Below are 15,362 nucleotides of genomic sequence, written 5' to 3'. Positions count from 1 at the left end.
CACATACATCACAGACACACACATCACACATCACAGATACACACACACACACACACACACACACACACACACACACACAAGCGCGCACACTCGCTCGCTTCTGGCTTTTCCTCCTCATGTCCAGGCTTCCTGAGACTGACGCTATCTCTGCTTCTGTGTCCCCCAAGTCCCATTCTGTCCCTCCCACCCCCACTTCTCTGGGCCTCTAACATTTGCAGCCTCCTTTCCCTGGCACAGTGACCCTTCCTGCCTCCTGGGGCCTGGACAAAGTATTGTTTTATTTTCCTCCTCTCTTATCTGGGACCGCTAGAAGCCGGCTAGCAGTCAAAGACTTCAAGGCTGGCTCAGGGATATTTCCAGTCAATCTGTGGCAGATCCTCCTGCAAACACAGCCTGAGGCCCTTTTCTGGCTAAACAGAGCTGAGGAAGATGATTGAGATAAAAACTGTAGGAGGAGGACCAATGCCCAAAGCCCCACCCCTCCTGCCTACAAGCTCTGAGGCTTCAGGAAGCACCCACCCATAAGACAAATATTTAAGTGAAGTCCTGAGTGAAAGGGGTGTGTGTGCAGATTCTCCACTTGGAAGCCTCTGAAGGCAGTTTGGGAGAAAGGACTTGGTTGTCACACACATGAGCCGTGCGAAGCCCAGGTGTCACACCCACGGTTTCAGTGTGCCTTGCCCACCCAGCATCCCTTTCTCAAAGGTGAGAAGGAAGGCGGGCAGAGGGCGCTGGCCTGCCCTAGGTCAGCATCAGGGAGGAGGTGGGCTGGGATCCCCCCAGCACACAGTAGGACACCTTGGCACCCAACAGATTTACAAGTGCTTACCCACTGTGCACCAGCAGGCTGCTGGTGACTCACTCTGTCTCAGAGCAAGGGCAGGCTCCCCTCACTGGACAGAGGGAAACTAAGATCTAAGAATGGGTTAAACCAGCCATGCCTGCCACACAGCAGAGGCCAAGCATCAGTGGGAGGGACCAGGAAGCCCACACTAATTCAGCCACATTTTATACCTCTGGGGTCCTCTGTGAGAGTGAGGGGCCTGAACTCTGTATCAGTCACTTATTTACTTGTGTGGCCACCAGGGAGGCTGGCTTGCCACTGTATGAGCATGCTCCACAGGCACAGGGATTTGGGGCAGTATCCAAAGTTACACAGTACCTGAAGGATTGGGACAGAGGGCAGGGAACAGAGCCAGTGTCCCAGAGAGAATCCTGGGGAGCAGGGTACAGAGGAATGGACAGGGTCAGAAGGAAACAAAGATGGAAAAACTGAGACAAAGAGAAAGAAAGAGCTTATCTTCCTTCCTTCTGTCAAGTAGCACCTTTCAGAGGATGGGTGGGGCTCTGTCTTATGAACTCAAGACCCGGAGTGCAGACCCCATACAAGGAAGTGTCCATGACCAGCCTCCTTGCATGGCTTCTAGCCTGGGTGAGCCCCTGCCTAGTTTCTTTGTGCCTCAGGTCAGTGGAGGCGAGTTGAATCCCTGCAGCTCTGGGGCAGTTGTGAACTCTGGGGAACCTCCCTGTGAGGAGGGTCTGCTCAGGGTTCCCTCGCCCAACACTGGTCCCGTCATGGCCACTGGTTCTGGAGACACAAGGAGCTAGCTGAGCCCCGTGCCTGGCCTCATACGCTCCTGAGAACTGGGTCAGCTGAGCCCAGGGCAGAGGCCAGCTCTCTGAAGAGACAAGGCACTCTAGTTAAGTTCAATCCTGGCTAGTGACGTGATGAGTGTCTCCAAAGTTATCAAAGATCCAAGAAACCTCTTATCTCCCAGCCAGACCTCCCTCACCTTGCTGTACGCGCCACACCGCCACACCGTCACCCTTCCTTCCCCAGGCCTGCCTGAGGCCACCTGCTCAGCTTCCATTTCCCAGGTCTCATGGGCCTTAAAGGAGACAGCATGGAACCCAGTAGCTGGGTCTGAGCACTCCACTCTCATTAAGCCTGAGCCCCCAGGCCAGCAGGACAAACCACCTGCCACCTGTCCCCTAAGGCTCCTCCCCTCACAAATCACCCAAGATCTCACTTTTGCCCAATGGCAAACAGACAACAGCCAAGACCACTCGGTCACCCTAGGAGGGCATGGGTAGAGAGATAGAGCAGGTGTCAAGTAAGCTTGCCTAAAAATAGAGATGTGAGCATGTGTTGTGGGGGCTGCAGTGTCCCCAAGCAGCCCTGCTCACAGACAAGAAGCCTTGAGTTGATTTCCCATTAGCAACAAGGAGGGGGTGTTGCACCTCCAGGGTGGCCAACCCAGCCTTCTACTTCCCATCAGTGTCCCGGGGCCACTCTCACTGACAGGGAAAAAGTCCTTCCCTGCCTGCTGCTGCAAGTCAGCCCCTCCCAGGAGTCCAAGGGGGACCTTCCCAGGGTAGCCCGGCTATTTTAAACCACACACACCCCCAGCTTACAAGATCGGGGGCCTCGGAGTCCTGATGTCTCTTTCTGAGGGATGAGAACCTCTGTTGGCTGCGAACGGAGAAGCGACGGAAGGATTCTCGACTCCGAGAGGCCAGGTGTCGGAAGGAGGAGGTGCGCTTGAATGGGGTGCGGCCAGCATTCTCCCCACTGCGCTCGGTGCCCACCGTGGCTGTCACAACATGCAGGGCCTCTTGAAAGGATCGTCTCACTGTGCCCACCCACTGAGTCATGTGTGACTGGGCCACTGAGAGTTTGTCACCCAGGTAATCCATGAGGCCAGCCTGGAGGAGGGGGCAGGCAGAGGCAGTCAGGAGGCCAGCGCTGCCAGGGTCCTGGTCCCTCTGTCAGTGGTGGCCGTCCTTGGGAAGAAGTTCTGGGCTTCCACGGAAAACCCGGTAAACCCGGCAGAGCACGTCAGCCCCAGTAAAGTAAACATGGCCCAACAAGCATCCCCGGTCACAAAAAAAAAAAACGGGGACAGTGACAGGTCAGCAACGGGTCACCAGCAAGAGCATCAAGTCAGCCAATCAGGACGTCCAGTTCTAGTCGCCAGGGCCAACGCTGCTGGATTCAAGGAGCAGGTGGCTATGAGAAGCAGGGCAAGGGGGCTGGCACCCCAAACTCACTTCCCTCCACGAAGGTAGACCTCTCACGCACACCTGGGAGCCGCCATCCACACAGACTGCCTGTCCCAGGCAGGTTCTTCTCACCTGAACCGGGCGGATCTACAGTCCTCTAGTCAGACTTAACCCGAAGCTGAATCTGATGGCCAGCAGGCAGCGCACTCACTTCCGGAGGGAGGCAGCCACCCGGCCTGGGTCCCCTGGCCCGGCAGCCCAGAATGACATCAGCCCTGTCTGGGCGAGGGGCGCGCGAACCAAGAATGCAGGAGGGGCCTCCGGAGGTGGCTGCCTGGGAGCGGGCGTCGGCCCGTTTTTGGTTCCCCCCCCCCCCCAAGTCTCAACTCGCTCGCTCGCTGTCCCTCGGGGACTTCATGTGCCAGACTGCCTACCCACCGCAGTCGGCACTGTGCAGAAACGCGGCTGCTGGGCGTGTGGCTGTGTGCAAATGAGTGTGCGCGTGTGGGGGCCTGCGTAGGAGGCGCGGCTGCCCTGGGGAAGTGGAGGGGTGCTGGATCTGGCTTGTGCCTCTGGGGCTTCAGGTGGAGTCTGAGGACCTGTGGCTGGCTGTCGATCTGTCTCCCTCTCCTGGTAGCCTTCTGCTTCCCCTCCCTGCTTCTGACTACACTTGCTGAGCTCCAGGATAAACTCCCTCCACAAGCCCCTCCCCTCTTATCCTCTCAGCTGCCCCTGCTGCCTCTCCTGGAGGGCAGGGACGCAGAGGACTGGCCCCGAGTTCCCCCAAAAGGGTAGATCTGGGTCTGAGGTGCCTGCATTTTGGTACAGGCAGGGTTACCATGGCAACTTGGGGGCATAGCATCTGCCCCTTCCCCACACTGGGCACAGGAGTCACGGGGATGATTCATGTGTTCAAGGAATCACATGAGCTCACAGGGTTTAACCCTTAAGGGATGGAGCATGGTTGGGAAGGGGGGGGGGCTGTGGTAAAACAGAAGAGGGTGAAGACTGGACAGGGAGGGGCATTAGTGCAGGGGGATTCTGGACCTTCCTGTCAGGATCTATACCCCTCTCTGTCCCTTCTACAGGTGAGGAAATGCCAGCTCCGAGAGATGGATTCACTTGTCGGAGGTCACACAGCAAGAAGGTTATCAAGATTTGCTTGGAATGGCCCCTCTGCACTGTTGTGTGCAGATCTGACCCAAACCTGGCCCACTGTGAGGGCTCAAAAATATTGACTTTTCAAATGCCAGGCCAAATTCAAGGTTGAAATCACATCAGCTCAACTGCCTGGTGCGATCTCCGCGCCACCCCTTGCTCTGTCCTGAGTAAATATTTGCTCTCTAGACGCCAGCCTTGCCAACGTAAGTTTATCTCAAAGGCCTCTGACGGCGTGTGCAGACTGAAGGTCTAGAATCCCACATTCTCCTTCGTCCAGCTTCCTGCTCCTCATGCCAAGCCTCTGCGGCCCAGCATCTCTCATTCATTCAGTAGTGAGACTGAGTGCACCTCCCCTGGCCCAGGCACATGGCCACATGGTATTATGGAGGGTCACAGGGACCTACCATGGCTACTGATTGACACTACATCTCCTAAGCCTGATGACTTCAAAACTCTTCTTCAAGGGGTGACTGAGGCCCAGAGAGCTGAGGCACATACAGGGTTGTGTGTGGTGGGCTACCTCTCAGAGGACCCCCAGGGATTCCCACTTATTCTTACACTGGAAGTACCCCTCCCACAGTCTATCAGGGCTGATCCCTGGGGCTCAGCACAGTGAGGATGGCTCTCCTGGTGGCTCTGGGGCATACCTGTGGCAGACATGTTGGATGCTCAGGTGGAGTCATAGAAAGGCCCACAGGGAAGAGATCAGGGTTCCATGCTAGCACCATGGCTGGCCACTGGATGGAGATAGTCAGAACCCTGGCCAACTTCCTGACCAGAATCTCTCTCATGAAGAAACAAAGCTTAGCTACTCAGCCAAGCTGCCCTCAGTCTCCTGGCCCTAAATACAAGACATGCAAAAGGTCCCGAGGTAAGCCAGGATCTAGTGCACAGGGAACTGCGGGGTGAAGAGAGGTTGGCTCACAGCAGAGGTAGAGCCTCTGACTAAGGTGAGACTATGTGTCCAGCAGGTGAGATGTCACTCTAGCCTGTATCCCTGCATGTAGATGAGGAAACATCCCAGAGGAGGTCAGTCCCCACCTCTATCTGTGCCTGGCTCCACACCCCTAAAGGCTGCTGCACCTACAGCCGGGGCTTCTGGCCTCCACAAGGAATTCACAGCAAACCCCTGCCTCCCCAGGCAGGGGCAGAAGGGGACAGATTGTGGCTGCCCACAGTTCAAGAAGGACACCATGTAAGATAGCCTCAGAAGGAGGAACACACAACAGCTGGATGTTACTAATGAGTCTTCCCTGGCTCTCCTGGAATTCACTCTGTGGACCAGGCTGGCCTTGAACTCACAGAGATCCACCTGCCTCTGCCTCCTGGGTGCTGTGATCAAAGATGTGTGCCACCACTGCCCGACTGTCACAAAGTGTTCAAGTAGGAACAAGAAGTCAGGTGCTCATCCAAGAGAGGTAGATGGGCTAGGGGGCTAAGGGCTGGGGGCTGGGGCTCCCGGGGTGTCCGGATCTAAGGGTGAAGGAGGGCTCTGTCACACTGACCTTACCTTTTCCAGTATTGATTCTCTTTCTTCATGGGATTTTGCTTTGATTTTTTTTTTTTTTTGTTTTTTTCGAGACAGGGTTTCCCTGTAGTTTCTAGAACCTGTCCTGGAACTAGCTCTTGTAGACCAGGCTGGCCTCGAACTCAGAGATCCGCCTGCCTCTGCCTCCCGAGTGCTGGGATTAAAGGTGTGCGCCACCACAGCCCGGCCTGCTTTGATTTTTTTAAATATGCTCATTTAAAACATCATTTATCTTGTTCTGTTGTTTCCTGGCCTCACCAGCCTTACCCCAGCCTCTCCACACTGGATTAGCTAAATCAAGTTTTAAACTGTCACTAGTTTTAATCTTATGCCCCTGAACAAGTAACTGAATCTCTCTGATTTCTTTCATAGAAGAAACCACTGACCGTACGCTTGTCATGGATGTGGTTGGTTGATTCTCTTCCTGCCCCTACTTCTAGAGGATGCACTTGGCCTTCTGCCCATGATCCCAGTTACGCCATCACTAGAACACTGTCTGACTCAGAGCTCACTCCGATGACCAGCCAGAGGAGAACTCAAAACCCAGGCTCCCTGTATTCAAGCAGTCTAAGCCAGCCACACTGGGGGCAGGGCTCAGCAGACACCTCTGTGTCCTCACTTCTGTCCCTGATCCAGTCCATGGCCCGGCCGGCCATGGACTGCTTCACCAGAGAGTTAGCCACCAGCATACAGATCCCTACCTGTTTCTGCATACACATACCAAGCCAAGAGTGCTCTGCCACCATCATCACTGTCCCCTGAGCACCAGCTGTGGCCAAACACCAGTTGGTAACACCGAGTGACACCGCGGTGTTAAGTCATTACATCATCACACACCACCATGTTGCCTAGCTGTCACACTCACAGATGGACAGTGCAGGACAAGAAGTGGCACAACCAGCACAGTGTCACACAGCTCTAAGTGGTGGAGCTGCCACATGGCACAGGGAACACAGCAGACCCCAGCATCCAGCCTCCTTCGGAGACAGAAGCAGAAGGCAGTCGGGAGCCAGATGCCTGCTGCTCTCTCTGGCTTCCAGTGGCACCACGTGCTCCAGGAGCGGGGCTATAAAAAGCGTCACTCCTGAATCTGGGGCAGCACAGGCGTGCCCCCAGAGGGCTGCTTCTGCAAATGCTATTCTCTCCAGGAAACTCTGGGGACACCGCAGGCATCCTGAAAGCAAACCTTCCTTGCACAAGGAATCTGCAGAACGGGGAACTGTGTGGACCCAGAAGGGACTGAGGGTGCCAACCACGGTGTGAGGTGGGACAGAGAGCCCACAGGTCTCAAGAAGGGACCTTTCATTGCCATTCATTCATTCAACAAACACTCCCTGAACAGTTAGTTATTCCACATACATCGAGCAGACGTGGAGCAGCTCAACCTGTGTCTGAATCTGAAGTAGTCAAGCAAAAGGGGCCCCCACAGGCCACCTCAAGCCTGGGCAGCACCGCTCCTTCCCAGATCTGGCTCAAGCATACACCCTCAAGATTTCCTAGTTTAATGGAAGAAAATGCCAAAAGGAACAGCAGATGTGCCTGTGACCCAAGAGCCAGGGGCTGATGCAGAACTAGGGACAGAAATAGAGATGTGGAGCCCAACGAGAAGCACGCTGCTGAGCAAAGAGGAAAGGCTACAGTGAGGGGGAGGGAAATCCGGGAGGGGTTCAGAGGGATGAATAGGAGTGTTTCTGGTTCTGAACGGGAACTGGCCAGCAAGTGAAGCCATATTTTCAGTCTTTTTTTTTTTTTTCCCTTCATGGTTTATTTTTTTATATTTAAAAATTTCCATCTCCTTCCCTCCTCCTCCCCCCTCCCTCCCCTCCTCCTCCCCCTTCCCTCCCCTCCTTCTCCCCCTTCCCTCCCCTCCCCTCCACCCAAACCCCCCCTCCCTCCCTCTCCAGGCCAAGGAGCCATCAGGGTTCCCCACTCTATGCTAAGACCAAGGTCCTCCCAACTCCCCCCAGGTCCAGGAAGGTGATCGACCAAGCTGAGAAGGCTCCCACAGAGCCCGTCCATGCAGAAGAATCAGAGCCCAGAGCCATTGTCCTTTGCTTCTCAGTCAGCCCCCGCTGTTGGCCACATTCAGAGAGACGGGTTTGGTCGCATGATCCATCAGTCCCATATTTCGGTCTTGACTCTGGGAGGCTGACACACTACGTTCATCCATCCCTTCCTAGAGTTAAAGCCGCCTTCTCTTCTCCCTCCTAGACCAGAGCTGTCTCACAGCCTGAGGCTGTTTCCCACTCTACCCAGGAGGTCTCACTTACCTCTCCCCACCCAGGCTAAGGAAGTGGACTATTACCGTGCTGATAAGAAAGCTGTAAAGCCTTTTTCAAGGGTGTTCACTGGGCTGGGAGCTACCTCTCACCTCAGTTAACCCTCAGAGCAACAGTGAGTGGGTGGGTGAGTCCTTCCCAGCCAAGCAGGGCAGTGAGGTGAGGAGAGAGAGCTCCTGTGAGTGGGACTTGGGGCGCAATTCCAGGCCCCTCTGGTTCTCACACCTTCACTGCCTCTTTCCCTTTCAGGGCAGAAGTCACACATCTTATTAGACCTTCCAAAGGGCCCATCTGTCCCCAGGTCCTTTTCATGACTGTGGTCACTGGCTCCCTGTGAAGCCAGTCAGGAGCTGTCAATGGTCACACTGCCCACCCCATCCCCCAACCCACCCTTACCCACCCACACCCACCCCTGTCCAGCTAACAGCCTAGAGATGAATCCTCAGGTCCACCCAAGGAAGGTGCATGATGCCGGAGAAGACCCAGTTTCCTTCCCCTCAGATGGAGCTTTGTGTAGGCCTAACCCATAACTCGGGGTCCCCTCCAGGCCAGCTCACCTAGGCTCAGTCCCTGTTCCCTCAGGAGAGGCTGTGAGGATGTATGACTTGCTCAGGAGGGTCCTTGCCAATATAAGCCAGCACCACATAAAATAGCAATGGAGGAGAGGGGAACCAGCCTTGGACCCCCAACACTCAGGGAGTGGAGGCAAGAGGATCAGGACTTCAGAGTCAACCTTGGTTACTTGGGAAGTTTGAGGCCAGCCTGGGCTAATGTGGTGGGGCTAAGCAAACCCAGAGGGTTTGACCTAACACATAGCAAGCCCTCCTGGAGGTGCGGGGTCCCAAGAGATTGTCACTAGTCTAATCTTAGCTCATCATCCTGTTCAAACACCTCCTGAGACCCTAGACACCATCTCAGAGACAGGCCCATGGGCACAGCTGTTCCGGGACACACATACAAGGCTGTCCTGGGCCCCATGGAAAATGCATTGGATGACTACCCCATGTGGCAGGTGCCTGTGGCCCAGACTCCTCTCCCCTACTCATCTCCTCCTTGCTCTGGACACACTGGACAAGCCTCCATCTTGGGACACACCACGCCATCCATGCCCTTTCTCCTCCATACGTCTGTCATGGTGTTCCCTCTGCCTGGGACATCCTTCTACCCCTTTCACTCCTGGTCCAAGATCAGCATGTGCTGTCTAGACACCCCTCCTCTGAGAAGCCTCCCTTAAACCACTAAGCATACTGGGCCATGACTCAGTTTACCAACTAGTTGCTGAGTTCAGTTGGGCTGTATCTGGCTCACCCAGCACCCTCACAGACCCTCCTCCATGCCAACCATGTAAACAGGAACAACTGAGGACTGGGCCAACACACAGAGCCCCCAGCATCCCTAGGCCAGTTTCCATAGCAACAGGAAAAGAATTCTGATAAGGGGAAACTACAGCATCTTGGCCTCCACCTTCAAGTCCACCCAAGTTATTTATAACCAAGCTGAGCACGTGACCACTTCCTTGTGTTGATTTATTCACGTTCTCCAGCCGTCATTTCAGAGGCACACTGTTAATTAACTTGGGCGAGGGAGGGGATCACCCAGAAAGGAGAGCTTTCGAGAAACAAGCAGAGGCGTGCACCATCAGGCTCGGGTGGGAAGCAGCATTTCCCCCCTCTGGATTGCTGGGGTGTGGCCTTGTTGTGGGGAGGCTCCCTCACTGGGGAGCCCAGCACAGATGAGGGCTTCAAACGCAGCCCACCTGCCCGGCGCCCTGAGCCGCACCAACACCTGTCCTCCGTGAGCTGCACACCAGCTTTCTGTCCACCCGCAACAGGATGTCAGGGTTTTAAGTCAATGAAGAAGGACCCACAGGCAGGACTGGGGGAGACACCTGGCCCCTGGGGATGGCACTGATTTCTGAGCTGTGAGCTCGCCACACTTAGCTGAGCTGCCCCAGAGTAGCTCCCTAAGATCTCAGGGTCACAGTGAAGGCAATGGGGTCAGAAGAAGCTGGACAGACGGATGAAGCCGGGTGATCCTGGGTGCAGAACCCACTGACCAGGAGCGCAGGTGGGTGGAGCTGTGACAGCAGCTCGCTGCAGTAGGTGTGACCAGCCCCGTTCTCACCAGCCTTCCCGGCAGATCTGCCTGTCTGCTTCAGTGTCATACAATACCTGAGGCCGGGAGGCCTGCAGGGAAAGGGAGATCACAGTCCACCATTCCAGAGCAGGACGCTGGCATTGCTGGTGGCTGACGCTGTGACTGGGGTTCACGAAGGAACACTGTGCTCCCGTGGGGGATGGGGCATCTCTTCCCTGCCCTATACTTTTGTTTTCTGCCCAAGTTACAGGAAATCACAGCACAGCCCCAGGGGGCAAACAGAGGGTGCCCAGTGGAACCAGGAAATAGTGAGGAAACCACACCAGCTTTTTGTGGGTGCCTGCAGCCACAGGACCCTCATGCTGCAATGCGAAGAGAAATGGCTGGACCCCAGGGCACACCCTCTTCTTCCCTGTTATCTGGTTACTGGATCTGTATAGTACTGGCTGTGCCTCAGGAGATCCTCAAACCGAGTGCCCTGCCTGGCTCGCAGGGCTACCACTGGCCCTCTGGGTCTTTGCTGCATGGCCTGGGGTAAGTGGCCTGCCTTCTCTGTTTGCTTGTGCTGGGTAAAGAGAATAAAAATGACCTCTCACCTTCTGTGAGGAAAACACTTGTGTAAACCACACAGGTAAGAAAACGAGCAGGGAGTGGAGGCTGGAGGATGCCCATTTGGTGGCCAGTCTGAGTATGGGGCCTGTGCTCTGCCCACCCTTAGTAACCACAGCTCAATTGACAAGGAGGGAATGGCCACTCTGGTGCCCAGTACCCAACCCCATCATTTTATCATGTCTCCCCTGGCCTTGCCACTTGCCTCCTCATAGCTGCTGAGGACGTTCTCCTATGCCAGGTTTCTCTAGTGCTCCACTCCTCTGAGCCACCCTCTCCCCAAAACACACACACGCACACACGCACACGCACACGCACACACACACACATACACACACACATACACATGCACACACACACACACGCACACACGCACACGCACACACACACACACACATACACACACACACACACGCACACGCACACACACATACACACACATACACACACACATACACACACGCACACGCACACACACACGCACACGCACACACACACACGCACGCACGCACGCACGCACGCACGCGCGTGCTATTCCCAAAACCGCACTGGGCCATAGCCTATCACATTCTAGTAGAATCCTAGCAGCCAAAATACAAGCCCTTCCAGAACCGCTCCCCAATACCTCAGGGCAAAGTGAGCTGTCAATTCCCCCACTACTGGGACCCTCAGCAGCCCCTATCCACTGCAACTCCCCACGGGCTTGCAACCATCTTGCTCCCAAGTCTGAGATTCTCGACCCACCTAATCAAGAAAATTTGACCCCAGGCTTTGCCACCCCAGGACATGCCTTCACCTGCCGCATCCTGCCTCACTGAGGGCGTTCTAGCAGGTGGGATGTGCAGTGTTTGTGGACTGAATGAAGCAATGAAGCCTGGGGTGAGAACGGAAGGGAGGGATCATCAGATCTGTTTGTCACACCCCACCCCTGCCGGCTCCGACTCCCACTGTCATCCAGGAGGCCACCCTGGCAGTCCCCCAGAATTCCCAAAGCACAGCTTTCTGGCAATTGTTTTGTGAGGGTTAAACTGCCATAACCCTCTGGCTCCCAGTCCTGGCCAGGGGCGCCTGAGCAGCCTGATGGGCAGGCAATGGGGGAAAAGCCTCCCTCCTGGCGCAGCCCTCAAGGTGCACCCAAATCTTCCCATGATGGCTGGAACCTTAGCAGCCATTTTGGGGCCATTCTGTTCTGAGGAAATAGGAAGCCTGGAAGAGCCCAGGTTGATCCACTGATGCGGGACTTAAGATTATCTCTGGAAAGTGCCAGATGGAGACTATTTTGGGCTTGTAAGTCACATGTAGGTTTTCCACAGCCTTTTAAAGATGTAAAACTCATCCTTAGTTCACAGGCCATATCTGGCCAACACGGCCCTATGCACGTTCTCACCAGGTGACTTACTGAAGTGGCAGCATATCCTCATGGTTTGGCTGAGAGTCACGAGGTCATTTAATGTTCAACCTCTGACAAAATGACAGCAGGAGGACTTTGACCTGATGAATCTGAGAATGGGAGGAAAACAGCCATCGATTCGAAGAGTTCTAATCAGGCCTGGGGAAGGCTTGGCTTGCAGGCAAAATGCAGTGAACTGTGCCACTTAAGACTAGATGCAGTGAACGGTGCCACTTACGACTGGATGCAGGGAACAGTGCCACTTACGACTGGATGCAGTGAACGGTGCCACTTACACTGGATGCAGTGAACGGTGCCACTTACGACCGGTCACCAGTGCCACAGCTACTCCTGAAGCTAGCAATTTGCCTTCCACTAATCTGTAGCACGTTCTGCGATGACCCTGGCCCCTGCTCTGGCGCCCACCTGCTCCTCCCATGTGAGGACTCAGGAGCTCTACCCTCCCTCTCAGTCTGAAGCACCACACGCCACCCACTAGCAGACACGCCCCCACAGTGGGCTGTCCCTATGTCCCCTGCAGGACCCATCTTCCTCTCCTACCCATCCCCATTAGCCAAGCTGCTCACCTTTAAGAGATAGTGGGACCCCAGTTCCACTTACCCTGAGGCAAGTTCTGGCCTGCCCCCCCCCCCCGCCGCCTCTCCGCAGCTCTGCTATTACAAGGAGGTGGAGGGGAGTTATACCAGCTCTGTGTGGACAGAAGTGTGGGGTCCTCCCTGGCTCTTCTTCCCCGGTTCCTCTTCCCAGAACCTCCTGCTCCCACTGTGATCTGAACACGGCCACTACTACCCTCTTCCCACCCATGTAAGCAATGGACACCAATTCCCAGGTTTCCGGCCTCCACATTCCACCTCTCCCCCATGAGTTAGACTAGTGTACCCCACCACGAAGGCCTCTGCGGAGAGCCCTAGACCGGCCACACCCAGAACACACTCCTCGCTGCTTCCTCCCTCGTTCATCTCTACGCTGAGGTCTCAGCCGCCCTGAGTTGTTCCCACCCCAGGACCTTTACATGCCCAAAACCTCCTTCCCAGATGCCCACGGGTTCAAGTCCAGCTCTCTGCCTAAGAAGCCTTTCCAGCCGCGCAGCCTCCCCTCCACCCCGTTCTGCCATCTTCATGCACAAAGACCCGTGCAGGAACTGCTGTTTCCTCCTCATTCACGCCATCTGTCTATACCTCCAGAAGCCAAACTGGGGAGGGTAGAGACCGGGTCACACCTGGCACTAAAGGTAGCGGGGCTGGCGAGATGGCTCAGAGAGCAAAGGTGATTGCTGCCAAGCCTGATGACCTGAGTTCAATCCCTGGGACCCACAGAGCAGAACAAGAGAACTGACCCTAATTCCTACAGTTTCTCTCTTGACCTCCACATGCACACCACGGCACAGACACACACACAGAGTAAGTGATCAAATTTAATTTAAAAATTACTTGAGCAGACAGACAAAGGACGGGGGAGGGGCAGCACAGCGTCACCGGACAGTGACAGGGACAGGCGGGGACACCCTTCAGTCAGTTACACTGAAGCCCCAGAGACTGGTGGCCAGCGCCTCTTCTCAACCCCCTATTAGAAAAGGTATCTAAATGCCACATCCTGTGACCAAGACATACCAGCTGAAGGCCTAAGGCTGAGAACATGGCTCGCTGGGTCCCAGTAGCCATGGCAACTGAAATCTTCAAGTACAATTTGTCTCCCTCTGACTTTACGCACAGTAACATTGGAATGACATGTTCGGCCCTTTCCTGGCAACAGGCGCTCAGAAGAGACCTTGCTTGGCCACATGACCGCCCGGGGTGTCTTCACTGTGAAGAAAGCACCTGTCTGGAAGTGGTGACAGCTCAGGACCGCTGGTGAGGACGCACAAGAAAGGCCAGGACGCTGCTCCCCGCGTACTAAAATATCATTCCCTTCCAGGACTCCTGAAGCCCCCCGAAGGCCCATTTTCCTAACAGGAGACGACCTGGTGACCAGAGAGAACCATGTCTCTGACTGACAGGAAGTGACCTGGAGACCACAGAGAGACAGGTTCCTGACAGGAAGTGACCTGGAGACCACAGAGAGACAGGTTCCTGACAGGAAGTGACCTGGAGACGACAGAGAGACAGGTTCCTGACAGGAAGTGACCTGGAGACGACAGAGAGACAGGTTCCTGACAGGAAGTGACCTGGAGACCACAGAGAGACAGGTTCCTGACAGGAAGTGACCTGGAGACCACAGAGAGACAGGTTCCTGACAGGAAGTGACCTGGAGACCACAGAGAACCCAGGTTCCTAACAGGAAGTGACCTGGAGACCACAGAGAGTCAGGTTCCTGACAGGAAGTGACCTGGAGACCACAGAGAACCCAGGTTCCTGACAGGAAGTGACCTGGAGACCACAGAGAGACAGGTTCCTGACAGGAAGTGACCTGGAGACCACAGAGAGACAGGTTCCTGACAGGAAGTGACCTGGAGACCACAGAGAGACAGGTTCCTGACAGGAAGTGACCTGGAGACCACAGAGAGACAGGTTCCTGACAGGAAGTGACCTGGAGACCACAGAGACTTGCACAGCCTCCAGGCCCCCTGACTCTTCTCCACACAGCTCATCCCCAGCCCAAGGCGATGGGAACACTACAGAAGCAGGGGCCATGATGTCCTGTTTAGGGACCGGTGTCAAGGGGAAAATCTGACCATGTCTCTCAACAATGAGCTGACTGTGAGAATAAGTTACAACAAATCCTTTCTCCCTCAAGCTGCTTCTGACCAAGGCATTTTATCTTAGCCATATGAGAAAAAAAGGAAGGAAGAAAAAAACAGAATACCTAATATCAGAGGCTAAGTGCTTCTGACAAGAGGGACCAGCAAATGCTTGTGAACATGTGTCTATCACCTTTCACCTTTCCTGGGGGTGGGCGTGAGGAGGCATCTAGGGACCCCCATCTTGGAGCTTGGTACCCACAAGCCCCTCAGAAAATGCTTCAGGGAATCATGAACAACAAGATGGCCATCGTGATTATGTGTGTGGGTTTGTATGTGTATAGTGACATTTTATTTGTGTTATAATAAATAAAGCTTGCCTGAAGATCAGAGTGCAAAGCTAGCCACACTAGCCAGTTATACAAGCCAGGTAGTGGTGGCACACACCTTTAATCCCAGCAGCCACACTAGAGGCCCAGCATTGGTGGTGCATACCTCTAATCCCAGCACTAGAGAGAAATATACGCCAGGATAAGACAGTAGCTCGCTCTCTTTTCAGTCTATAGATTTCGTAGAGGTAAGAGCTCTCTAGTGGTT

General features: G+C 54.9%; 1 protein-coding gene and 1 long non-coding RNA gene across 4 annotated transcripts in view; one reads left to right on the top strand and one right to left on the bottom strand.

Moving 5' to 3' along the window:
- The window catches only part of Kiaa1671 (KIAA1671 ortholog), a 136,562-nt gene that overhangs the window by 43,298 nt on the left and 77,902 nt on the right, over nucleotides 1-15,362 (bottom strand). The window contains exon 1 of one of the 3 annotated variants that reach the window (XM_038344879.1): nucleotides 2,416-3,671. The exons of the other annotated variants lie outside the window; for them this stretch is intronic. Within the exon in view, the coding sequence (XP_038200807.1) occupies nucleotides 2,416-2,697 (282 nt within the window). The 5' untranslated portion in view covers nucleotides 2,698-3,671. Of the gene's footprint in view, nucleotides 1-2,415; nucleotides 3,672-15,362 lie in introns of those variants that run through there. 3 annotated transcript variants of the gene reach the window in all.
- LOC119824613 lies at nucleotides 2,966-4,351 on the top strand. Its single transcript, XR_005287121.1, has 2 exons — nucleotides 2,966-3,329; nucleotides 4,092-4,351. It is a non-coding gene; the product is annotated as an uncharacterized LOC119824613 (long non-coding RNA).

This window comes from Arvicola amphibius, chromosome 10 (assembly GCF_903992535.2).
Source record: "Arvicola amphibius chromosome 10, mArvAmp1.2, whole genome shotgun sequence".
Lineage (NCBI taxonomy): Eukaryota > Metazoa > Chordata > Mammalia > Rodentia > Cricetidae > Arvicola > Arvicola amphibius.
Note: the sequence above shows the minus strand (reverse complement) of the source record. Positions and strands in the feature narration are given on the sequence as shown.